General features: G+C 41.9%; 1 protein-coding gene and 1 non-coding gene across 7 annotated transcripts in view; one reads left to right on the top strand and one right to left on the bottom strand.

Moving 5' to 3' along the window:
- The window catches only part of OCLN (occludin), a 46,666-nt gene extending 19,990 nt beyond the window's left edge, over window positions 1-26,676 (top strand). For all 6 annotated transcript variants that reach the window (XM_024756195.1, XM_024756197.1, XM_024756194.1 and 3 more), the window contains 5 exons: window positions 12,725-12,870; window positions 18,432-18,647; window positions 20,763-20,934; window positions 23,493-23,534; window positions 25,152-26,676. In XM_024756195.1, the coding sequence (XP_024611963.1) occupies window positions 12,725-12,870; window positions 18,432-18,647; window positions 20,763-20,934; window positions 23,493-23,534; window positions 25,152-25,253 (678 nt within the window). In that variant the 3' untranslated portion in view covers window positions 25,254-26,676. The remainder of the gene's footprint in view (window positions 1-12,724; window positions 12,871-18,431; window positions 18,648-20,762; window positions 20,935-23,492; window positions 23,535-25,151) is intronic.
- LOC112407061 (U6 spliceosomal RNA) lies at window positions 8,914-9,025 on the bottom strand. The gene has a single exon (XR_003004659.1). It is a non-coding gene; the product is annotated as a U6 spliceosomal RNA (small nuclear RNA).
- Window positions 26,677-27,230: the final 554 nt, after the last annotated feature.

Below are 27,230 nucleotides of genomic sequence, written 5' to 3'. Positions count from 1 at the left end.
ACAAGAGGAGCCACTGCAGTGAGAAGTCTGTGCACTGCAACGAAGAGTAACCCCCGCTCACCGCAATTAGAGAAAGCCCACGTGCAGCAACAAAGACCCAACTCAGCCAAAAATAAATAAATAAATAAAATTTAACTAAATAAATAAGTAAAAAGCCTATGGCCAGAATTACAATTTTTTAAAAAAACAGGTTTTCAGGCAGCTTCCCTGCCATCCTTGTGTTTCCATTTGCCCATTTCTGGGTATCTTTCCTCACCCTCTCTCCACACTTGTACGTACTCTTCTTAGTTTCTTATGATTCCTTTCAGTGTTTTATTTTGTGAAAATAAAACCAAAGAAAAATACACTTCCTGCTTTTTTATGCAGAAGTTAGTGTACTGATCATACCATTCTGTCTGCACATCCCCTTTTTACTTTGCAGTGTGTCTTTCCTTACCACTTCATAGCCTCTTTGTGGTATGGATATACTGTGGTTTATGTAATCAATCTTTCATTGTTGGATATATTTATTATTTAATATTATAAACAATGATAGGATTTTAAAAAAGAAAACTTTGTATAACTTGTATATATGTCGGTCTATATATATATACTCCTATAGGCTAAATTTCGCGAGTATTACTGAGTCAAGGGGTATGTATATACATACGTCTGTAACTTTGGTAGAGAGTAAGAAATTGCCCTTCAAAGGAGATGTACCAATTTATACAGCCATCAGTGGTGTGTGAAATTCTGGTTCCACACACCTTTTCTAATAACATTCCATTGTAGAGATCTATTTGACCAATCCCTGTTGTTTCATATTAGTTTTTTTCCAATTTTTGACCAGAATAATTATGTAAAATAATTTTCTTACAGTAAGTATGTGGTACTGTTTTTGAAAATGGAGAAAATTGATGTTGAAGGTAACTTAGCTGTTATGTAAATGGAAATCATTTTTAATTTACGTGCCTGGGCTCACATAATGTGACAAAGCCAGGACTAGAGCCCTAGTCTAGCATTTCCATGCTAGTGTGCTCTTAGGGAAAGCCTTAGTGATTACATTTTCTCTGTCTCTTTGTTTTTGTTTTTTTTTTCAGATTGGTTTCAGGTACACAGAAATAAATTATTCCCAATTCTTAGTTCATGACCTTGTTGTCTTTGGTCCATTCATAGCCTTTTTTGTATTTATTGATTTTTTTCATAATGAACACCCATCATCCTACCCAAGAATTACAATACGAGGTCTAAGTTACATTACCCCATGTGTTTTTTACTCTCCCATCCACCTGCTTCTGCCTGCTCCCAGAGGTGACCTGTCTCCAGAGTGACTTCCCTACTTTAATTAGAAAAGACCATGATGTGTTCCTTCCCTTTTCTGTTGCCTTGATTGTATGACTGAAGTGCTTCTCAGTTCTGGGAATGGAACTAATGGTTCCTTTGTAATCAGAGAAGGTACCCTCAGCTGTTTTCACTCTGAGTGGACTTCCTCTCCGTTGCCCTAAGTAGTGTTACTATGTACTGGCCAGAAAACTAGGCCCTGCAGGGTTTTTGTGTTGCTTTAGAGGAGACCCTTCGTTTAGTCTCAGATGAACAGCCCTGTGGGACTGGTAGTCTTCCCCTTTCTTCTACTCTTGCTGTGTAATGCTGTCTTTTCTACTTCTGTCTAATAGAAGCAGTATATCAGGGAGGTGGAATACCAGGGTTTGAATTCTAGCTTCATTGCTTTTGCTGTGACTCTAGGTAATCATTTCTGTTATTTTTAACCCACATGTATGTCAAGGAAGTCTAGTTTGGGGAGAATTCCTGGTGGAGGGACAACAGCACTGGACCCTAAAGCTCTGGGTTTGAGTCCTGACTCCAGCATTCTTTGGTAAACAGATTACCCCTTCTGATCCTCAGTTTCCTTATCCATAAAATTGGCTATATTATTTGGTCTGCCTCTCAAGACTAATGTGAGATGCATGTGAGAAAATGAAGAAGACCAGTAATATATGGCTGTCTGCCTTACAGGGATGTTGAAAGGAAGACAGCTGGCTGTGCAGAAAAGAATTTTGGTGTTGCATGAGTCCTAGTTACAGTTGACAAAGACAGAACTTAAGTTAGTATAGGTAAGAAGAGGAATATATCTGCAAGATTTTGTTGATTTTTTTTTTTTTTTTTTTGCGGTACGCGGGCCTCTCACTGCTGTGGCCTCTCCCGTTGCGGAGCACAGGCTCCAGACGCGCAGGCTCAGCGGCCATGGCTCACAGGCTCAGCTGCTCTGCGGCATGTGGGATCTTCCCGGACCGGGGCACGAACCCGCGTCCCCTGCATCGGCAGGTGGACTCTCAACCACTGCGCCACCAGGGAAGCCCTATCTGCAAGATTTTGGGTGGTGATTTATGAAATCCTAGAAAGAGTCGAAACAACTTAGCCACAGAGGTAGGGATGTGGCTGTGTTTCATGAACAGCTAAAATCAGGACTTCAAGTCCATTGGGATCTGCTTTCTCATCTTGACTCCCTCCTGCCTGGTAGGCTTCATTTTCGCATGGAGAAGGGTAGCAGAAAGCAGCTACTTAGAGCTCTGAGTTGTTCATATTAGTGCTTTGTCTGAGACTTGCCTGGGGAAGGGGCCCTGATGAATAAGTAGCCTTGGGTCAGGCGGCCATCCTCACACTAACCCACTGTGCCCAAGGGCAGGGCCATTCTCACATAATCCAGCATGTGGCAGTTCCCACAGTTACTGTGTGGGATGGGGAGATGGTTCTAGAGAAACTGCTCTGTGGATAATACTTACTACCTGAATATGAGCTACATGGGTTAATTGTAATTGCCCTTTTATTTGTTATGTGTGTGTCGTCTGACCGGGTTTAAATGCAGAGTGCGATTTGAATAGCTTAGGACGTGTTTCTGAGTAGCTTTCTGAGCCCGCTTCACCCCAGTGCTCTCAGTAGTCTGCTGGCTCTTCCCGGGAGGGTGTCACGCCACTCAGATCCCTTTCTGCCCCTTTGAGCTTGGCCTCACAGAACAGCAGGGGACTGTGGTTTAAGGAGCTGCGTCCTGCCAACACACTGAGAATGCTGGTAGGGGGACTCTTCAGCCAGGAGTGCTGCAGCTGAGTTGGGAGGGGCTGATACCCTTATGCCCATGAAGATGAGTATTTCATGTTAATCTTTGTGTTCAGATCTCTCTTCCCCCACCTGCATTTCCAGAAGGTCATAAGTATAAATATCAAGACATACATCTTCGTTTTCTCTAGAGTGAGTACTTAGAACTGGAGTCTGGCTTTGGAAAAGCACACACCTACGGTAAATATTAAAGAGTTGATTGTAAAATGTGTGTACTTAAGATTAGTTTTTGTTGATACCTGCAGTATTCTGGTGAAATAGTAACTGAAAGTTATGCACTTCAGTTTCAGGTGCTCCTGTGAGTAAGTTTTGGTTTGGCTTTGGTAAAGTGAAAGAAAACAGAATCTGAGAGCAGTCTGGGACCTTAGGGTAAGGTCATCCAGTCTGTCTCAGTGGACTTACACAAAGGAAGCTGAAGACCTGCGAGGCAGACACAGTAGTAAGAAGGAGGCTTGTTGGTGGTGATTTGATGTGTCAGGGCTAGAAGTTTGGACTCTGGTTTCTCAGTGCTCTTTTCAGTATAGTACATCAGGCTGACTTGGGATTGAGCTTCACGTCTTAATTTTGGCAATAAAGTTTTTTAAAAAGTCACAGTAAAAGAAAGGTAGGAACCACCATTTCCTGAGTAGCCATTATAGGCGTAGCCACTCTATACATCTTTACAGTGTGAATATTCTTATACAAGGGGACACTGAGGTTTGCAGAGGGCTTCAGTAATTTGTCTCAAGCCTGATGTACTAACCAGCAGGACAAGTGTTACATTTGCCTTTATAACTTGTATTTTTTTTGGTGTGGTTTTTTTTTTTTCCTTTGAGATCTCTGAGCCTCAGTTTTCTTTGCCAGTAGAATTGGGGGAAATAGTTCATAGTTAATAAAACTATCATTAAAATGAGATAATGTATGTGTAAAGTGCTTATCTCTACCACAAATCAGCATGCCAGTTCTCAGGGAGTGTTTTCTGTCTGTCTCTTAAGTGGCACCTTTTCTTGTTATGCCACATAATTTATGTCAGAAGCAGGAATAAACCAAGTTTGGAGAGAACATGCCATAAACTATTTCTTCATTATTACCAAGTAGTAAATAAAGGTTGTTAAACAAGATCCTGTTTTTAAGTACGAAATGTTTAGATCTAAAAGCTGAGTGTAGGGATTTCCCTGGTGGTGCAGTGGTTAAGAATCCGCCTGCCAATGCAGGGGACGAGTCCACATGCCACAGAGCAACTAAGCCCATGTTGTCACAACTACCGCGCCAGTGCTCTAAAGCCTGAGAGCCACAACTCCTGAGCCTGCGTGCCAGAACTACTGAAGCCCTCATGCCTAGAGCCCGTGCTCTGCAGTGAGAAGCCTGCACACCACCACGAAGAGTAGCCGCTTGCTTGCTGCAACTGGAGAAAGCTCACGTGCAGCAATGAAGACCCAATGCAGCCATAAATAAATACATACATACATGCATACATACGTACATACATATTAAGTGTATTATTTAGGTAGCCTATTTCTAGAAGTTTCTAAGGCTTTGACATTGTGATGCAGCATTGTTATAGCATTGTTCCCAACATTTACCTGTCAAGGTAGGAGCTAGTAAGGATGATCAGGCCTGGGTGTAGAGAGGGGTCAGGGTCCTGGACCCCGTCCTTTGTGGTCAGCCTTGGGTAGCTTTTGGTATCCTTGGACTCTGATGAAGGTAATCACTTTGTCTGTTCATTTAATAGGTTTCTCATGTGTAAATGGGGAAAATAAAAGTTTCACCTACAGCATGTATATGCTGATCCTGTAACAATTAAAGGGCTTAGGTCAGGGCCAGCACATAATTTATTAATGCCCAATAAATTTTAGCCAGAGTAATAATTGTTAGTATTTGCAATGATGGCATCAAATAAGGGAGCTTGGGTAAGAGTACCCAAAATATAAATACATTTAATGTTGGTTGCAGTTGTTAAACTATTAATTTTCCTCTTACTTGTAAGCTTGCTGCGAGATAAGAACAAATGTTTTTTTGAAGGGTGTAGGCAGGCTCTGCGTATCATCTCCTTGCACACAGGAACGGGGAACAGGTCCAGGTGGGGCAGGTGACTGGGATCGGGCGGTGGTGGTAATCAGTGTTAGACAGCTGAAGAAACTCGAATAGCTTTCTTATTTTCAACCAGTAAGTACAAGTGTTCTTTAATGTAAGAGCAGTTCCTGTGGGCTGCCGACAATTGGTATACCGGGCTCTCACCCTGGGAAAGGTTTTACTATTATCTGTGGTCTTAGGTGGCATGAAATGGAACAAGAATGGAAGTGTCCTATCCATGGACTGACCCTTCAGAACCCAGCAGCGTGGAGGACGGAAGGCCCTATCTGTCGAGGGCATCCTCGGGGGCTGGTGTAGAGAGTTGTAATGGAAGGTGAGGTAGGATGTGTGCTAGAGCTGGTGAGTGCCTTGTGGCTTTCTGAATGCAGGGATTCCTAGATTTCCAGCACTAAATAGAGTTAATTCTAACTATAGATATAATGGTCTAAACAGGGCAGTTGTCTGTGACATCGAGGAAAACTGTCCTCCATCAGTGGTTCTCAAACGTTAGCAAGCATCAGAATCACAGGGAGAGCTGGTTAAAACAGCTTGCTGGGCCCACCCGCAGTGTTTCTCGTGCAGTGGATCTGGAATGGGACCTGAGAACTGGCATTTCTGAGTTCCCAGGTGATGTTGATGCTACTGGTCTGGGGAACACACCTTGAGAACCACTGTTCCATAGAGCCAGGCTGCAGCTATAATACTGCAAGCCCAGTGGGATTTGAGTTAAGGTATGCATAAGGTCTCTTCCAGGCATGGCATGCTTAGAAAATGCTGAGGTTGTGTGGAGTACTACAGTAAACTGAAGAGGATTTGGAACCCTAGGTGGTGGCTGGCATGGGCTCTGAGGTGTACTGTGCCTGCGGCACACCTGCTGGGGAGGCTGGCATGAGATACACGAGCGTTAAAATGCAGGCTGGGGCTTCCCTGTTCGGCAGGCGGACTCTCAACCACTGCGCCACCAGGGAAGCCCCACAATTCAGCTTTGCCTGGTGTATGTTAGTACTTCCCTGTGGGCAGCCTGCGTTCGGATAGGGAACATGGTGTTTGCTAAATCCCCAGAGCCATCTGATCAACGTAAATTGATCAGACTTGCCCAAGCCTGGTCCATGATCTCTTCCTTTGTGGGATTAGTCTGTTTGGGAGCATTTGCCTTCAAGCCACCAAGGGTGGAGAAAAGTCTGAGGGAACTTTCCAGAGGCAGTTTTCAGGCTCTTGTTGGGGGAGCATCTGTGAGTGTAAAATATCAAAACGGGAAAAACGAGTTGGACCACTTAGTGTTTTGAAAACTTGTAGTGCAAGGGCACATGGCCCGGAAGGTGGACCTCGGGTTGTAAAACTGGACATGGTACTTTGAGATGAAGGTCCTCCTCCCTCGGATGTCTGGTATATTTCTCCACTTTAATTACCAAGCAGGAAAACCCCTTCTGTTTGCCTTTTGAGGGTGGTGTTCCTACACTCAGACATAAACAAAAGGAACCCGATGACTAAGCACATACCATAGTAATTTTGTGTCAAAAGCTGCTTTTAGAATGATAGTCCAGTAGGCAAATAAAACTCTTCAAAATGGATTCACATCGTATCTTACTCGGATGTGGTGAGGAGTGAAGGCAATGAGAATAGTTCCTTTTCTTACTGGGAATAGTCAGTGCCCAGATGAGATGGGTACCTCAAGCCATATTTAAATTACTGAGGTATCAGTTTGTTATGCTAGAAACAGCTGAGCTTGGGAGTCAGGTGGACGGGGTTTACATCCCCCCTCTACCCTGTCACCTTCTGTGTGACCTTGAGCAAATTAATTGGACCTTAGAGACTCAGTTTCCTCATTTGAGTATGGAGATAGTCCTATCTCACCGGGCAATGGTGAGGACCAAATGGGGTCAGGTTTTGCCTGACACATGAACTTCCCTCTCATGATGCAGGTCTAGTCTGACTCCCCGTGTTGTGTGAGCTTGGAACGAAGAGCAAAATGGGGCGTGGCTGTCCTCCCTCCCTTTTGCTTGTACTCATTCCAGATGAAGTATGCAGTTGATTTGTGTGGAGAGAAAGGTTTTTCCCAAACTTTGTTTTACAGGGGTGAATTGACCTAAAACATTCTTGACCTTTTTTTATTCCATCCCTGACTTCAAGGAGTCGGGGCGGAGAGGCTGCTTGTGAGTCAGTAGCGTTGATAAGCATGAGCGTGCAGCTCCATCCTGGTCCCAGGGTCGGACGGCTCCGTGCTGACAGGTGTTGGGATGAGAGCTGCCCTGAGTCGCCCTCTTTGTTTTCCCCTTGGCACCCCACAGGGATATACGATGTTTTCATTAATTCTCCAAAGACGGTTAGTTAACAAAGATTTTTTTCACAAGTGACATAGAACACTTCTAATGAGTATAATTAAATTCTGAATAAAAATTTGTCCTCATTATAACTACCTCTTGTGAAGATCTTTTGAAATTATTTCACTTGAATTTATTTCATTTTGACATTTCAGAGACACTTTAGTTCTTTCTTGATTGGAATGTGAATCTTGGTAAAACGTTTCCTGTCCCCTTAAATTAATAATTCCTGGGCTTCCCTGGTGGCACAGTGGTTGAGAGTCCGCCTGCCGATGCAGGGGACACGGGTTCGTGCCCCGGTCCGGTAAGATCCCACATGCCGTGGAGCGGCTGGGCCCGTGAGCCATGGCCGCTGAGCCTGCGCGTCTGGAGCCTGTGCTCGGCAGCGGGAGAGGCCACAACAGTGAGAGGCCCGTGTACCGCAAAAAAAAAAAAAATTCCTACTCCTTAAACATGGTCTGTAAGAGTACTTGTCCTTTTTGAATTTAGTCTCTAGAGTCTGCCTGTGTCATTCTTTGATTGGTTCAGGGTCTTTTCTCTCCTCTACCTCAGCCCGTCTGTCTTCTCCTGTCTCGTCTTTCCCTTTTATAAAGTCTGTCTGTGCGGCAAGGGTGCCATTAGGGCCAGGAACTCTTCAGGCAGATCCCAGTGAAGAGCGGCCAGCTGGGCGCTGCCGTGTGGATTTCTGTGCGTGTAGTGCCCTTCCGCCCCACGGCTGCCCCCAAACCCCAGCTCCCCCGCCGGAGGGCCTGCGGGTGGGAGCCCCGGATCAGCCCCCCAGGCCCCGAGGCTTCTCTTGGCTTCACAGCAGCAGTTCCAGCGTTTGCTTGACTCTCAAACTTTCCTTTCCCCTCAGTGCTTAGTAGAAGGCGGCAAATCTTCCTGCATTTGTGTTTTTTCACTCTGCTTGCTTCTGCCCCTAATTTCTTAGAGCTAGTTTCAAGTTACTTGAGGAAACCTGTTCACCATTTGCTGTTCAGAATTAAGCCGAGTATTTCTCAGGTTCTAAGTCTTTAAAATTTTACTATAGTTATTAAAATGGTAGGGTTGTTTCGTTGTTGTTTTAAAGAACTTTGGCTACATCATCAGGTATTATGGACTGGCTTGGGATCCTATCAGTAATAACAGTGAGTCTCAAATCCCTTTTCTCATCATAGGAAGCACAGGCTGAGGACTCATAAATTTCTAATACTGGTCCCTCCTCACTGGGGCTTCCCAGCTTCCTCCCACTGTCATTTGAAAGCAGCCGGTTTATACTCACTTTGCATTGGTACCGTGAGAAAAAGTAATATTTTCTTTTGGGAAACGCGAAGCATAAAAGGAAAAAAATGAACTTACTCCTTGTTTTATAAATATATTTTGCTTCTGCCTCCAGACACTTAAGCTCCTTTCGAGGACAAAGGCTGCTTCTTATTCACCTTTGAGTCTGGCTGGGTGTTTTTTTTTTTTCAAAACTATGTATCACGTCACAGATTTGCATGTCATCCTTGTGCAGGGACCATGCTAATAATTAATCTTCTCCGTATTGTTCTAATTTTAGTGTATGTTCTGCCCAAGCGAGCATGGCCTTGGAATTTTTTGTGCACGTGTATGAAGAAGGTTGAAGTAATGAAAGACCTGTGCTGGAGGGTGAAGTCAGTGTTCGGGCTAGTCTAGTTCTGCTGACTCTAAGAGATAAACATCAGCTCAGAGCAGCTCATCTGATAAGGCGGTTGGATATATACAGTGTAGAAGTAGAACAGTAGTAAATGAAGTAACCTTTATGCGGCAGACTCTGGGCTCCTGCTTTGTGCCGGGTACTGGGCTGGGCTTTGAAGACCCATAGAGGAAGGAAGGTAGGAGGCTGCCCAGGGAGGGGCAGTGTATTGGAGCTGAGGCTTTGAAGTATATAAACCACAGCTTACCATTTATTAGGTATGGGTCCTTGGGAAAGTTGTCTAGCACCCTGAGCCCTTGCTTCCCCTTTTCTGAAAAGGGTTTTTTTCTGAAAAAAACCCTGAAAACTGGGTTCACCTCTTGGTGGCTGTTGAGCTGATAGACACAACCAAGCCAAAGATCGGGAGAAGAAAGAATTTATTATTACTTGCAGCAAGTGAGGAGAACACCGGGGATCTTCTCCAAAGCAGTGTCTGTCTGAACAGTGAAATTAGGGAAGTTTTAAGCTAAGGGTACTTGCGTATTCGTGAAGGGGCTTGAGCGGAGGAGAATTCAGCATAGAATTGGGGCAGAGGTCCACAGAGTCCAAGCTTTAGTTGATTGAAGTCAAGAGTGGCACCATCATCATTCCATCCTCCACCTGGGTGGGGGTCCTTAGTACCTGCAGAACTCAAAGATATATTATGATGTGTATCCCTTGAGGAGGAACTAGGACTCTGCCTTATCACTGCACTGTCGTTTGAGTGCCTTTTCCCCGTTCCTGCATTCCTTTGTTCCCTCAAGATCATAAATTACTGAGACCTGTTCAAGGGTGAGCACTGTGGCCAGGCTTAGATCACAAAATGGCTTCTCTTACGTCAAGAAAGCCATTCCTGGGGCTTCCCTGGTGGCGCAGTGGTTGAGAGTCCACCTGCTAATGCAGGGGACGCGGGTTCGTGCCCTGGTCTGGGAAGATCCCACATGCTGCGGAGCAGCTGGGCCCGTGAGCCATGGCCGCTGAGCCTGCGCATCCGGAGCCTGTGCTCCGCAATGGGAGAGGCCACAACAGTGAGAGGCCCATGTACCGCAAAACAAAAACAAAAACAAAACAACAACAACAACAAAAAAGAAAGCCATTCCTGGTTCTGTTTCTCCAGGGACCCCCTAACTTATCTGCTTATAGTATTTCCCTGTAAGGTTGTACCTACTAAATGATCCCTCAGTTCAGTATGTAGCATGCTGTAGCAGGCAGACAGTGGTGGCTTTAAGAGCAGCCCACCGCCCATTGAAGTTAGAGGTGTGGGAGCAGCGTCACCCTGTGCGTAAACAGTCTGTACACACGTGCTCTGCTGGGAGGTTTGTATGCCCAGGTGCTGGCGAGATAGGAGGACAGGGAGGCGCCTCATCCAGCAGGGACGTTTGTGGAAGGCCCCCGGGAGGTAGTGGCACCATCCCTACTTGGTAGTGAGCCAGGACTTGAAGTCCACTTAAGGATTAGCTGGCAAAGAAAGGGGGAAGAACATTCCATTCTGGGCAGTAGGAAGTCTCTGCAAAGACACCCAGACACCTCTTTTGTAAGGTTTTGGTTTCTGGTTTGCCAGGGTCAGTAGGAAATCCATGAGCTCTGCATCCTCTGCTAAATTTGCAAAGAGAAGAGTTAAATGGGTTTTTAAGAAAGGGAGGTCTTTTAAATCTGAAGTCTCCAGAATTAGAATACGCCTTTGGCTTGGCCAGGTATTTGCCTGTGAAGCTTAGTGATGGTGTCAAGTCCTCAGGAATTCAGTAGGTGCCAAGAATGGTTCCCACCCAGCCCCCCCGTGGTGGGATCTGAGCACACTCCCTGGCAACCCACCCCCTGGTTTCCCAGTTGCTGCCAAACTCCACTTTCAGAAGGAAGTGATTCCATTCCTTTCTGACTCATGGGAATATTAAACAATCAAGATTAAATACCTTTATGTACTTCAAGGGATGGGTCGGTAAATATCTTTTGACATGTGATAATGCAGTGACAGGAAAGGAGCAGGTCACGTTTTAATGCTATGCTAGACGGACAACAGAATGTAAAGTTTGTGTGTGTGTGGCAGGGACATACGCTATGTTGAATCTAATTGTGAAGATTTATAATAGCAAAATAATCCAATTAAAAGTCTGCCATCCCCTTCAAATACTTGTAAAAATTCTTTGTTTAGATCCAATGGCTTTAATTCCAGAAACCAGCATCTTCTGAATCTTTACTGTGTTCATAAAGGCCCTGTGCTAAATGTGATGCCTCGTCATCTCATTTAATTGTCAAAACAACTTAATGAAGCAGGTAGCGTCCCCATTTCTCACAGATGAAGATATTGAGGTTTTCTAGAACTTGTAGTTGGGTAGTTGGCAGATCTGGAGTGAGCCCAGGTAATTGGATGCCATTGTGCTCATCACCAAGCTAAAGCAATCCCATCATCCCTAAGTTTGAAAAGTTGCTCTTTTTCACAGACATAATTTTTAGTGTTTTTTTTTTCTTTTCCCCCCACACCTTAGTTTTATTCCTTGACTTCAAACCAACTCAGTGACTTGTCTGGGCTTAGCAGTTATTATTTTTCTGGCAGAGTAATATGCAATAATGTGAAGATTTTTAGGTGAAATTTAAAGAGTGTTGGACCTACTACATCTAACAGGTAGTGTTAAGACTCTGATTGGCTATGCTTATTAGATACAAAACCTTCTCCCAAAGGTTCTCTGGGAAACCTTTCATGTTAACAAGGCATCATCTCCAACGTGTATTACTTCTTTTTTTTTTTTTTTTTTTTTTTTTTTGCGGTACGCGGGCCTCTCACTGCTGTGGCCTCTCCCGCTGCGGAGCGCAGGCTCAGCAGCCATGGCTCACGGGCCCAGCCGCTCCGCGGCATGTGGGATCTTCCCGGACCGGGGCACGAACCCGTGTCCCCTGCATCGGCAGGCGGACTCTCAACCACTGCGCCACCAGGGAAGCCCCGTGTATTACTTCTTAGAACACGTTCACTCACACATCAGAATGGAATAAGAAAGGTAGAGAGGGAAGGCAGTGGTGCTGTGACTGTAGGCTATTGGTGATAAGAGCCATTGAGAAAGTAAAGGGAGAACAAACAAATCTGTTATTAAAGAACCATAGCAGAAATCAGTTTGAGCTTCTTAGTGTAGTTTTAACATTCCATGTATAGGGTGAATGGATTGAGAAGAATCAATGTTCTTTGTGCTAGGTTAGTGGTTTTCCAAGAGTGGTGCCCAGACAGCAGCATAAGCATTCCCTTAGAACTTGAAAATTCTCATTCTAACTCGGACCTAGGCCGGATAAAATGAGATTAGTCTTCCTAAGATGGGGTGGATAATTATTAAACCTAATCACATCAGGATGAGGATCAGGGAATTTGGATTTTTTTCTTGTTTGTAATTGATTCTGGATTTGTTAAACTAACAATAGCACCATTTCTGTGCTGATTTGACTGTTAACACTGGATAATAACAAGGTAGTCAGATAGGTTAATAATATTTAATGAGCCCGATAAATATTACATAATTTTATATATGATATTTTTCTTTCATTTCTTCCCCCTTTTATGTTACAGGCTAAATAATAACTGAGTCTCTTGGGACTGTTTCCTTAGGTTAAAAACGTTTCTGCAGGCACACAAGACATGCCTCCTCCCCTTTCTGACTACGGGGAGAGAGTGGACAGCCCCGTGGCCTACTCCTCCAATGGTAAAGTGAACGAGAAGCGACTGTATCCAGAGTCTTCCTATAAAACAACACCGTAAGTAGTGTCTTCCTTCTTTTGCTAGAATGAGTCCGAAAAAGTGAGTATTTGCATGTGTTTATAAATCAGTTGCTGTTTTGTGCCATTTGCAAAAAGAAAAGAAAAAACCCAATAGTTTTCACAAAGGCTGGAGACTGATCTCTGCCTTATAGGTGGAGGCGGAATGTAGTTCTTTCCTATTTCTGGTTTTGAAGTTTAGATGAGGGTGGAAGGGTATTACTGATTGATAGCAGAGCTAAGTGTGGTTCTCAGTCTCTCCTCCTTCCTATAATTATTAGATCTCGTTTGCTAGGGGATGTGAAACTGATAAAACCTCTAGATTTTGTTTTACCCGTGGTGTGAAAAACCTCACAGTGAGTTTCTGGCCTAGAGTAGGTGCCATTCAGGTTATGGAAATAGTATCCCCGTTGCGGTTTTAGGTTACCCTGAAGTCTAAGTCTAATTCACCTTAATGACAAGAGAGAGAGATTGGGGATATTGTTAAGGACTTGGATGTAGTTTGCCTAAGGATGATAAATTAACGTTCCTGTATATAATTCTAGAACTCCAAGTTCCTTCGTAGACCAAAAAAATAAACCTTCCCTTTAGCTAATTTGATCGTTCTAAGTTAAAGGTTTATCTGCTGGGAAATTTTTGTTCAAAGTTTTATCTCCAACCTCCACTGCCACTTAGGGGGCTGAGTTTGTAGAGATCCACTCTGAGTGCATAGTAGTTTGGGTGCCTGGAGCCCCTAAGATGACACCAGCAGGTGAGTTAAGTATGGAATCAGTTTGAAGAGAATAGATTTTATTACCACCCTGGAATGGAATTTGGAAGTAGACTGGCATTCTGCCTTACCCTCTGTATGTTTTATTTTGGTCTTCAGCATCAAGCTTACTTTTGATTTCAGTTGTAAATGATTTGGAGGAAGAGCATTTTCTCTCTTCTCCTTCTCTTTGGATTTTGACAAAAACCAAATCACGTGAGGCTATGAGAGGCAGAGGTACACAGCAGAGATGCAATCCTTGTAAAAGGGTCAAGCTATGATTTGCGTGACTTCCATGCATACAAAATAAATACCTACAATGCATCTTGTGACCAGCTGTGCCTCCAAATTAATTGTAAGGCCTGCAGGGCTTCACAGCGTTCCCACATGCTGTCCCTTGTTATAAGAACTAAGATGTTTTCACAGATTCATTTGGAACAGTTTCAATATCTTACTTATCCTTCAATAAGCCAGTATATTCATGATGTAAAATTTAAAAGGAGCAAAAGGGAATCCCTTTTGTCCCCAGCTGTCTAGTTTCTCTCCCCAGGGGCAGCTAGTGTTACCAATTTCTTTTACGTCCTTCCAGGGGTTATTTTTAAGCAAATACGTTGGCCAAATATGATGTTGGTTATTTTTTCCTTTTAAAAGACAATAGCAAAAAAAAAATTTTTAAAAAAAAAAAAAAAAAAAAAAAAAAAAAAAAAAAGACAATAGCATATTAAATGCATTGTTAGCAATATATCTTCGTGATTGTCCGTATCAGTATACAGAGTTTACTGATCTGTTTTATAGCTACATAATATTCCATTAAATGGGTATACTAAAATTAGTTTTATTAACCCCACACTGATGCACACTTTTCCCCAATGTCTTGTTATTACAAACCTCTGCAGAGAATGAACTTGCACATTTATCACTTTGCAAATATGTCAGTGTATCTGGAGGAAACATATTAAAAGCACAATTGCCAGGTTAAAGGAAATTGCATATTTTATTTTGATAGATGTCGTCAAATTGTACTCCATAAGGGTTGTACCAGTTTGTACTCCAGGAGTACACCCTAGAAGTTTTTTGAAGGCCTGGAAAATGCAAATATGCTGCTTAGTTTTAGAACCCAGCAGAAGGGGAGGATGGGGATGGTGCCAAGGTAAGGGATAACGAATGCAACAGTGTGTAGTAATGCAACAGTGTGTAGTAATGACGGGAGGAGCTTGCGGCTCCTCCTGGAAAAGGCCTGGAAAATGCAAATATGATGCTTAGTTTTAGAACCCAGCAGAAGGGGAGGATGGGGATGGTGCCAAGGTAAGGGATAACGAATGCAACAGTGTGTAGTAATGCAACAGTGTGTAGTAATGCAACAGTGTGTAGTAATGACGGGAGGAGCTTGCGGCTCCTCCTGGAAAAGGCCTGGAAAATGCAAATATGATGCTTAGTTTTAGAACCCAGCAGAAGGGGAGGATGGGGATGGTGCCAAGGTAAGGGATAACGAATGCAACAGTGTGTAGTAATGCAACAGTGTGTAGTAATGCAACAGTGTGTAGTAATGCAACAGTGTGTAGTAAGGACGGGAGGAGCTTGCGGCCTCTGGCGGGTAGTAGACATTGTTGATTGTTGTCTGTGGCGGAGCATTGAGCGCTACGGAGGATTCAGCGTACATCCTCCTGGATGACGAAGGGATGCATGTTAAGTCATAGCCTGTCTTTCTTCAGGTGTTTCTTGAAGGTGTTTAGTAACTCACCAGTGCCTCTCCTTACTATTGTAGTGGATGGAGAAGGAATTAGAATCAGAACGTTGTCTGAGGTCCAGATTAAGAATGAGGTGCCTCAGTACTAAGATGTTTTCCCCCCGAGGCATAACGTACATTCAGTAGAGAGCACTAATCTTGATACACAGCTTGATGAGCGTTCACGCATGTGGTCACTGAAGGAACTACCCTTAGACCGAGAGAGAGGCATTTCAAGCACCCCAAAACGTTGTCTTCTCCACGGGTACCCCCCTTTCCCCACCACCACTGTTTTGATGCCTGTCACCATATCAGAGCTCTTATAAAATGGAATCATATGGAAATTATTCTGGTGTCTGGCTCCTTTTGCTCTCACCATAATGTCCTAACCTTCGAATTTTAAGGCAGTTAGAATTAATCCCGGATTAGGAGACAGCAGAATGTAGCTGAAGATAGTTTCTTCTCCACCCTCTCTTAAGTGAATTTGGGAGATAGTAGGTACACTCCCTACTCTCTTTTCCACACCCAGGGTGAATTAACCTTTGTAAATCAAAGAAGTGGAGTGCTGATGCGATGCAGAGCTTTCAGGGCAGGCTGACACCTTAGAGTGCCCAATGAGACCGTTGTCTGGTAGTAGTATTTAGGCTGGTAGGATAATCTGTTGGGGCTTTTACACGGGTTGTAGGAATTCACTGGTTCGCCTAAGGCCCAGAGATGGTGCTAGCTTCGAGCACAGCATGATCCAGGGACTCAGAAGATGTATCAGGGTTCTTGTTGCTATGCTGGTTTTATTCTCAGTACAGCTTCTTTTGTAGCAGGCTAGCCATGCACATTCCTCAGGCTGTCCTGATCTTCTAGCGCCAGATTCGGAGAATGGAATTTACTTTCCCAAAACTTACATATCAAATCTATTGGAAAGATTCTGATTGGTCCTTTTTGGGTCCAGGAAGATGGAGTTCTCTGATTGGCAAGGCTTGGATATTCCCCTCAGTGATGATGGCAGTTTTAAAATACCATGTATATCATGGATGTCATTCTAACAGTCATTCCAACAGTCATGACACTCGTGATCATGCATTTTGTTTCTCCCTCCTCCCTGATACTGGGTGTCCTCAATGAAGAGAATTCTTGTGAATGTCTTTTCAGTTCAGTAATTACCTTGAACCCCTGCCATGTACTGGGCCAGGTGCCCCTGGGAATACGGAGTTCGTGTTCCCATGGAGGTTGCAATACAACAGGGGCGGAAGGAAGTGCATGATAACTACACTGTTGGGGTGAGATAGAGCAGCAAAGGCGTGTGTGTGTGTGTGTGTGTGTGTGAGAGAGAGAGAGAGAGAGAGAGAAAATAAAGCAAGTTTAAAAAAAGAAGGAAGTCAAAAACTACACAAGGGCAGATTTCCGCACCTAGGGGACTGAGTCAGATACTGAGGAAAGTATACAGGTGGTTACTTCTGGCTTGTGCAGATTTTTGAACTAATCAGACTTGTCTCTAAAAGTAGGTTTGAAGGTGACTAGGAGTTCACATATCCCCTAACTGTTAAATTTATATATACTTTTCTTGCCAAGCATTTCGTTTTTAGCTTCCATGCTGTATCAAGTTATTGTTTAGTGTTTGAAAGGGCGTAGGAAGAGGGGAGATGGAAAACTTCTAAGGTGAAGATTTATAATATCAATACCTAATATAAAATTACGGGAGGAGGCCCGCCTTAATATTTTGGGTTTTTTTTTCTAATTTCTTTTGCCCTTTAGCATCCTCCCCCTCTGGCCCCCAGCACTTCAAACAAACCCACTGCATTCTAAAGGTTTTATTTGCCACCTCGAAGCTAAGAAGCATAGTACCTGGCAGAGTGTCTAGGAACTCGTTAATCATTGACTCACAGAGAAAGTCACATTTTCCTTCCTTTAGAAGTAGCATTAACAGAGCACTCAAAGCCACGTTAACCTGGATAAATTTAGAAAGAAGAAATAAATACCACCACCACCCCAGCTACCACCCCCGCCTAAAGCTTTAGGAGTCTATAAGAAATTAATAAGTGTGATTAGAAATCTAAGACTTTGGCAACGGTTAGAACCAAGCAGTTTTGGATCACCTAGAAAACAGTCCACCTCGTGGATAAAGCTCAAGATGACAGTTCTGTAAGTTGAAAGCAATAAAAAACGAAATCTGTCAGACTTTTAAATAGTTGACTTGAATAGCAAGGCTGATGTTGGAAAGTCTCAGGTGCCTTGTTTCTCCTCTTGCCCTACTCCAACTCTGCTACAGCGGGAAAGTGCAGCTTTGCATTTCTGTTACTCAGAAGTAGTCTACAGTTGCCACAGCTCTTGGTCTTTTATTCCATGTTAGGCTTCGTTTTTCTGCTTGTGGCAGAAACATTATATGCAATTTAAAAATCTGATGCAATATTAAATAATTGGCGTTACGAAAATAAGTGTAATGTTAACTCTTCCATTTCATTCGTTCTACAGGGCTTCAGGATTAACAGTGCAACTTAAAAAAGTCTTAACAAGCTCTTTCATCCATTACAATATAAAGCTTTTTAGGTTTTTTGTTTTTTTAGTTTAAATTTTCAGTATTTTTCATTTTTCAACATTGTATCTTGAAAAGAGAATTGATACAGAGGAGTCTAAAATTAATATTACCAACAGGTTATCTCTGAGAGTCAGCCTCTAAAGGTAGATACGTATGTGCATTCCTCTCCCCACTTAGCATTCCATGGAACTAGAAGAACCTGTAGAAGAGAGTCGTGATTGTTATTTTCCTAACAGCCTTTTGTGGAGTAAGTCCCTGGCACGGGTCAGGTCAATAATTCTCTTCCAGATCAGCGTGTTTCCTAAAGTGAAATCTTACATCTATTTTTCGTACAAGGCTTACTAATGAGCTCCCCTTACATCAGAGCCTCAAAGCTGTTCGTGTGCATTAGGGGAGCTGGGCTGGTGCTGGGTTGAGTGCAGGAAGCTGGGGATCTGCCCAGTGCTGGGCAGGTGACTGGTTGAGTGAATGCGGCCCACGTGTTGCTGCCCTCTGTGGTCTCGGTGCTCTGACAAAGTCTGGTAATGCTCGCGGACAGATGATTCCTGTTTTGTTAGGGTGCCTGAAGTGGCTCAGGAGCTGCCAGTGACTTCACCTGTGGAGGACTTCCGGCAGTCTCATTACAGCAACAGTGGTAACTTGGAGACGCTTTCAAAAAGGGCTCCCTCGAAGGGCAAGGCAGGAAAGTCGAGGAGATCAGAGCAAGACCACTATGAAACAGACTACACGACGGGCGGCGAGTCCTGTGATGAGCTGGAGGAGGACTGGATCAGGTACTGGGGCGCCTCTTGCTGGAACCCCTTGCGCATCTGATGGTTGTACAACCAGGTTTTGGTGGTGTTGCCTCCTCAACTGGGGTGGGTGGTACAACTTCGTTCTTTGCCAACCAGGGCTGGAGACAGTTTCTTGATATTTTTTTTTCCCTTAGTACTCTTTTTTTTTTTTTCCTGGTATGCGGGCCTCTCACTGTTGTGGCCTCTGCCGTTGCGGAGCACAGGCCCCGGACGCGCAGGCTCAGCGGCCATGGCTCATGGGCCCAGCCGCTCCGCGGCATGTGGGATCTTCCCGGACCGGGGCACGAACCCGTGTCCCCTGCATCAAAAGGCGGACTCTCAACCACTGTGCTGCCAGGGAAGCCCCCTTAGTACTCTTTTGTAATAAAGATTGACCTGGAGGGAATGTGTTTGGCTAAAAAGCACTTTGGCTTGAAAACCTGTCAACACTTTCAGCGCACCTCCACAAAATGACTGATAAACTTCGCCAGTGCTGTATGCTTTTACCAATAGTCACCCAAGCAAGGTTTTTCAAGTAAATGAAATACAAGTATAGAGGAACTTTGTTTTACTAATTATAAAATTCCGGACCAGTGCTATGGCTTTCCTTTGGCATTTACTTTTAAGTTAAGCTTTCACGATGAGACCAAGAGAGTCTTTTAAAAGTTTAATCCAGAGGACTTTGGGAAACAGTTTTGTAAACAGTGGAGTTAACAATTTAGTGTCGTGGTTAAGTTACTTTGTGTGTCAGTGGTTTTGTTATAGTCCATCATTGCCAGCTGTACTCGTGTATGACCTATAGCCTTTTTTTGCCCAAGTATTCTGAGGAATGGGACACAAATCAGAAACATTTGCTGTGTGACTTGTGGTTAATCAAAACATTGCTTCTCAAGGTATTAGGAGGGATGGATGGGGCAAGTATAGCTAGAAGTCCCATACTCACTGGTGGCTCTCATATTTCATCTCCCCCTTACCCCTCAAGAGTTTTGGCCTAGTTCAGTCATCTGTCTATAAAATATTTGCCTGTCTTGTATCATGCAAGATTTAAGTGAAAACTTTTAGAAATTCTGAATTCTTGTTTCTCTTTTGAGCAAATCATTTAATTTCTCCTGTCTGTAAAATGAAGATATTTAGACTGTCTTAGATATGACATTTAAAATTCCATATTGCTGTGAAGTTCCTTAGTCCCATGAAACAATTCATAGTATTTCCTCAGTGGATTATGGGTGGTTAATAGCATCACTGTCATATGTAAAGAATAGCTGGCATATTGAGAGATTACAAGTGGTACAGAATTTCAGGGTTTTTTTCATAGTTTACCACATTGCCAGATTATTTTTACAATGAGCATGCATTTTCATACATGTACCTTTTAATGTCTACTTTTACAATCAAAGTGATTTCCATTAAGGAAAAACAAGACACCCACCCCCCCGGGCCTCAACAAAAACAATGCTCAAAACAGTCTGAAAACTGTAGGTGGTAGCAGAAAACAGCCAGCTGCCAGTTAGCTGCTCTGCCACTGAAGTGATGAAAATATCCTTTGTGTTCCACAATTCCAGTTTTAACACTTTTAACGTTAAGTATCCATTCTCATGTGGTGTTGTGTATTCAGAATAAATGAGTTCCTAAGACCACCCTGAAATTTCATAAATGATTTTCAACTTATTTCTAAAAATCAGTAGGCATAGTTTTTTTTTTTAAAAAAAAAAACATGAGCAGCAACATAAAAAGCATAATCATTCTTAAAAGAACTCATTTGCATCCCACCTTTCTCTACCCATAAGCAACAAAAACAAAACCAAGGGCTTCCCTGGTGGCACAGTGGTTGAGAGTCTGCCTGCCGATGCAGGGGACACGGGTTTGTGCCCCTGTCCGGGAAGATCCCACATGCCAGGGTGGCTGGGCCCGTGAGCCATGGCCACTGAGCCTGCGCGTCTGGAGCCTGTACTCCGCAACGGGAGAGGCCCGCGTACCGCAAAGAAAAAGAAAAAAAATAAAACCAAGAGAATGTCATTCTCCACATCCCACCAGCTTATCATCTTTGAGGAAGAAGCACTGGATCTTAGGTCTGCTAAGGATACATAAGTAATCATTTTCTCACTGAATTTTTAGGGAATATCCACCTATCACTTCAGATCAACAAAGACAACTCTACAAGAGGAATTTTGACACTGGCCTGCAGGAATACAAGAGCTTACAAGCAGAACTTGATGAGATCAATAAAGAACTCTCTCGTCTGGATAAAGAACTGGATGACTATAGAGAAGAAAGTGAAGAGTATATGGTAAATTGAAATCTGATAATTATATATTACATAGAATTTTATTCTAATCTATGGAGCTACATTATCCTTTATACTAATATTGATACAGATTTTGCTAGTAGTTATCAAACTAATTTCATTGAAGAGTAATTGAAATCAAGTCTTAGATTAAAGTCTTTCCAAATTGAAAAGTGTACTAACGTAGTTAAGAATTACAAAGCAATGGTCTGTGTACATATTGGTTTGGCCAAAAAGTTCGTTTGGGTTCGTCCATAATACATCCCTTCCTTCTTAAAAGAAAATCGCTACATTAGTTTTTCTATTTATAAACAAAGTTCGCTCCTTCTGTAAAAATTTCAAATAATACAGAACTACATACAGAAAAATAAATTGCCTTAAATTTTGTCACCAAAATATTAGTTGTTAAAATGTCCCCTCTGTGCAGAAGTGCACCTAGACACAATCTTTGATAAAGAATCATAGATTTTACTTATATCCTTCCTGCTTTTTTACTCAATAATAATTTATGGCTCTTTTTTTTTTTTTTCCTTGATCACCTGGCTGGAGTAGTGTTTGTCCATGTAAAGTTACTCATTACTTTTTTTTGTTTGTTTTGTTTTGTTTTTGTGGGTTTTTTTGCGAAGCCTACTCATTACTTTTTAACCCCCATCTCCATATTGTGCTCTTTAGAAGGAAGTCACTATGCATAGATCACACTTAAGGACTGGGGAATTATGCTCCAGCAGTATACCTACACAAATTATTTGAAATTTGTCTGCATGGGAAATTTGTCACTTCCTCCCATTTATTTAATCATTTATGTCAGTATAGACTCATGGATATTTGTTTTATACTTTGGGTTATAATCCAACACTACTTAGTTTTGTTGCTTGAATTGTTTTAGTTAGGACCATTGGGAACTCTTTCGGTTGCCTCCTGTGTTTCTTTGAGATATCCCCATCATTGTGAAGGTTTTTCTTTTAAATACTTACTGGCACTGCTTATATCTTCCTTTTTTATTCGATGATAATTTATGGTTATCATTTCATGTCAATAATAAAGATCTACTTACTGAGAAAATATTTTTATGTGTTAAAAAAATAACTCCACAATTTTCAATTTTGTGGTTGTACCATAATTTACTTGAGTGATCCTCTATGAATAGACATTTAGGAATGTCTCCCCACTGCTACACATACACTCTGCCCCTACTAGTAATACACTGGTGAACCTCTCCATCCTTACACACTTACCCACTTATCTGCTAGAACGAATTCCAGAATGTGAAATTGCTGAGTCAGAGGTTAGTACATTTAAACTTTTGTTGCAAAAGTGCCCTCCAGAAAGATTATATCAACTGTATTCCTGCTAGTAACGCTCTAGAGGCTCCTCTGACCCACATTTCACTTCTGAAAAATTACTGACTTGTGTCTTAGATACCAGTATTTAAACTTTTTTTATCACATCATGTATTTATTGGAACTTCATAGTCCTTTTATGAAATGCCTCTCACTGCTGTGGCCTCTCCCGTTGAGGAGCACAGACTCCGGACGCACAGGCTCAGTGGCCACGACTCACGGGCCCAGCCGCTCGGCGCCATGTGGGATCCTCCTGGACCGGGGCACGAACCCATGTCCCCTGCATCGGCAGGTGGACTCTCAACCACTGCGCCACCAGGAAAGCCCCCCACTTTGCCATTTTTAATTGGGGTGATCTGCTTTCCAGTTTCGAAGTATTTGCTTCGTATATAGTTTATTGTTTTCTTTTATGGCTTCTCTGTGGTATCGTAAACCTTTCTTAAGGCAGTCAATGCTTATTCATTGTTACTGTGTCCTTGATGTGGAAGTGCTGTGGTTACAAAGACAAATCATGTTTCCACCCTCAAAGAGCTCATATTCAAAGAGAGAAACTGACACCTAAACAACTTTGACAATGGGACTAATGCCATATTTACATTATGTATAGAAAGTACTGCAACTAACTTCTCTGAGAAGGAATAAAGTCTGCTGAAGTCCTGGAGAGTTTAGGGGAGGCTTCACTGAGAGGTAACCAGTACACATTCTCCAGACAGTAGGGGAGGTACATGAGTACAGCTATAAGGGGAACATGACGGAAATCTGGAAGCATTAATGTGCTTAATTTTTTAAAGAATTGCAAATGGTGGACACTGAGACTGGAAAGGTAGAAGACTAGATTAGTAGAGAATTTAATGGAGTGCTCAGACCAGTTTTATAATGGGATATAACCTGCTCAGAGATGTGCTTTATGAAAAAGTTCTCTGGGGTCTACATGCCACGTGGATTGGCATGGGGAGAGATGAGAGGCAGTAGCACAGATAGTTACCTGTCTGTGTGAATGGAATGTGAGAAGTATTTTAATGTCATAAATTTCCTGTCACTGGACTCCTCAGGCCCTCCTACTGACCATAATAGTTTTGAGAACTTTAAGACTTCGTTATTTTAATTCCCTATATTTTTGTCATAAGATGACATTTTTAGCTTCAAAATGTAACATCAGGAGTGTTATTTTTGAAAGAGAAAATGCCCCACTAAACATATTCCTTTGTTTCTCTTTAATAGGCTGCTGCTGATGAATACAACAGACTGAAACAAGTTAAGGGAGTAAGTATCCCAGGTTGTAAGATTCTTTTAGGAAGCACTTATCTATTATGTGCTTTTCATTTAACCTTTAGAATGACTCTGAATACCTTGTCACACATGCACTGATTATAGACAAAAGGCCCTATAATTGCAAGATGAAAACTGTAAGAAGTTGGAACCTTAATTTCAGTTGTTTGCAACTACAACCAGCACTGATGCAAAAAAAAAAAAAATTTTTGTGTTTTTAGTTTGAAGTATACATACAGAAAAATACACAGATCATAAGTATACAACTTGGTAAATTTTCACAGAGCAACCACACATCTTTGTACCTGGCATCCCGATAAAGAAATACATTTCGTAGTACCCCTTGTATGCTCATCCAATTTTTACACTCACCCCAGAGGTAACCACCATCCTAAGTTCTAACATCATGTATAAGTATTGCGTATTTTGAACTTTATATAAATGGAATCATACAGTATGTAATTTGTGTGTGATTTCTTCTGCTCAGTATTGTTTGTGAGAATCATTCAGATGGTGGCATGAAGCAGTGGTTCATTTTTAAGTGTGTATGTACACAGGCACACATTTGCTAGGTATATACATAGTCATGAAATTGCAAGGTCATTGAGCAAGTGGGGATCCTGCCTTGGGTAGGGACTGTCAACAGCATCCCTGGTTTGTGCCACTTTACATTCCTAACAAGCAGTGTAGATTCCTGTTGCTTCATATCCTTGCCAACACTTGGCATCATCAGTCTTCTTTTTTTTTTTTCTCCTTTGGCCACACAGCGTGGCTTGTGGGATCTTAGTTCCCCAGCAAGGGATCGAACCTGGGCCCTCAGCAATAAAAGCACAGAGTCCCAACCACCCACTGGACTGCCAGGGAATTTTCCCAGCATCATCAGTCTTTATTGCCTTAAAACATTTTTGGTTTTTAAAGGACTTTATATTAATTTTTAAAATTCCAGAATCATTAATTTTTTGGGGCTGTGCTGCGCAGCTTGTGGGATCTTAGTTCCCAGACCAGGGATCAAACCCCGGGCCCATGGCAGTGAAAGTGCCGAGTCTTTTTTTTTTTTTCTTAACATCTTTATTGGGGTATAATTGCTTTACAATGGTGTGTTAATTTCTGCTTTATAACAAAGGAAAGTGCTGAGTCTTAACCACTGGACCACCAGGGAATTCCCAGAACGTCATGAATTTAAATTCAAGAGTTTAAAAACGTACATAGTACAATTTCCTGTCTCACTCCCTATTTACCCCTTTCTTTATTCTAAGTAACCCCATATCACCAGTTTCTTGTTTTACTGATTTTTACGTTTTTTTTAAATCATGTTTTAACAAAAAAAGGCCGATAAATTTTCTTGGTCACTTTACAAATCATTAGAAATGAGTGTATCCTTTGTAAAACTCAGGTTAGAAGATATGATTGAGAAAAGAGAATCAGCTGCTCATGTGGTTAGAGATAACTGCCAGGTGCCTTATGCACGTTACTTCATTTAACACTCCCTGCAATTCTATATGACTAATGCTCCCTTTTCGTTGTTCACCTCTGCCTTCCCAGCAGCTAAAACATAACTCGTTTTTAGTTTGTTAAATTTACGCGATTCTTTTTTCTTTCCTCCTTTTTTAGTCTGCAGATTACAAAAGTAAGAGGAATTATTGCAAGCAGTTGAAGAGCAAATTGTCACACATTAAGAAGATGGTTGGAGATTATGATCGACGGAAAACATAGACAGCAGATGCCACGTTGTTAGGTTAAGAAGTATCTGACTGACATCTCTCCAATGTTATCAGGAGTCAAAATGACTTTGGACTCTAACCTGGGAGGCCAAATCTTTGTGATCATTACAGAGTTTTGGTAGTTTTAATATCATCAGTATTGAATGATATCATCAGTATATCATCATCATTTTATAAATAGCTTTTGATAATCGACTGGGCTGAACACTCCAAGTAAGGACTTTATGCTTTAAACATTGGTTCTTGTATTAAGAACTTTTGTTTGAGGTTTTTAAAGCTTTAAGGAAGGTCCTGGAGTACACTGTGCTGTGAACTTTCACACCCTAGGCAATCAGGTGTTAATACCTAAGTATGCTCATTGGGTCTTGTAGGGGATAGTTTAATTCTCCCAGAATTCTCCCTTCAGATAACTGTTACTTATAATCATTTATTTTCAAATAAGGAAACTGGGGCCCTGCAATAAAGTCTCTGAAGTGAAACTGCTTGTTGCCTAGCTTGCAGTTTTGGTTAAGTCTGTTTTATGACTCCATTGATAAAGTCCCTGGCCTTTTCCTATTTTAACTACTACGGATACTGAGTCCTACCAGCCTCCATATTGATTTTTTTCTGTGTATAATGCTTAAGAGCTTTTTATTTCATGTTATCCTGGTAATAAAGATCATGTAAAAGTAACAAATGTGTGAAATTTGAAGATTGTAAATATATGTTTACCTTTTAAAAATCAAAGTTTAAACCTACTGGTTAGAATTTTGTTGCGTATTTTTAAATGCTTTTCGTCTTTTATGGTTTACATGCTTTTTTTAAACCAACTAGCCTTTTCCATTATATCAAAGTATCCAGTTACAATTCAATTGTGACTTGAATTGTATCTTACGGGAATATTCAAGTTTTGTATATATTTTATAATTATTAAAACTGGTGTTTTCTTTCCATAATGTACCTTTTTGATGTCATTAGTGCTGTTAATACTAAGCTATGGAAAACTACACTCAGAAGTTGTATCTGTTACTGTTTTAAACGGTTTTGGGTGCTGTGCTGGCTGGTAGCTTCCTAAATCCTTTGGCTAACAGAAGGCTGATTTGTCTGGAAATGGAATCCAGTATCATAAAACACCAAATTATTTCAAATGGTGCCCTTAAATCTCAGCTTTTTTTTTAATTCAGTTTTTTTCTGGTAAAGTAAAATTCACTGATAATACTGGATATATAGCTAACCAAGTTGATTGTGATTATCCCCTCAGTTTGGAACTCTCATTTAAGTATATTGTTTTTAATATATAAGTCTGAATCATTTTCCAGAGATAAAAATAAGGTTTCCATTATAATGCTGATACAGTTCTTCAAGTTGAAGAAATTCTTAATTTTCTATGTGCTGTTCATACTACAAAAGGTAATAAATAGTTTGTTTTTCATGTCTTTTGGATTCATACCAAGTGGTAAGGACTCTCTTGAGCAACTTAATTGATTTTTATATGTCTTAAAATTTAAACTGAAGTCAGCACACTTAGTTTATGAAGGCAAGTTTGCCAGTGTTGTGACTGAACAAGGCCATTCAGCTAAATGCAGAAAGTCAAATAGCATGAGTTTGTGCTGTAAAATTGTGCCATAAAATTGAACTTTGAAAGTTAAAAAAAATAATTTTTCAAATGTACTTACATACATTTGATCTCTGAGCCAGGATCAGGGTGGTTCTTTTGGTGGTGGGGGGTGGCTTTTTTTTTTTTTTGTCTGTGCCATGCGGCTTGTGGGATCTTAGTTTCCTGACCAGGGATCGAACCCGTGCCCCCTGCGGTGGAAGCGTGGAGTCCTAGCCACTGGACTGCCAGGGAATTCCCCTGGGGGGTTGGCATTAACCTTCGGGACATAACTTTGAAAAACCACTCAGGCAGTTTTCTAGTCTGGAAAATAGAGATTTAGATTAGATTTAAGAGGTCTCTTCCATCTCTGACCTCCTGTGGTTGTGTTTGCAT

The sequence above is a fragment of the Neophocaena asiaeorientalis genome, unplaced genomic scaffold (genome assembly GCF_003031525.2).
Source record: "Neophocaena asiaeorientalis asiaeorientalis breed wild unplaced genomic scaffold, Neophocaena_asiaeorientalis_V1.1 scaffold376, whole genome shotgun sequence".
Taxonomy (NCBI): Eukaryota; Metazoa; Chordata; class Mammalia; order Artiodactyla; family Phocoenidae; genus Neophocaena; species Neophocaena asiaeorientalis.
The sequence above is the reverse complement of the archived record's forward strand: the minus strand, read 5'-3'. Positions and strand labels throughout refer to the sequence as shown.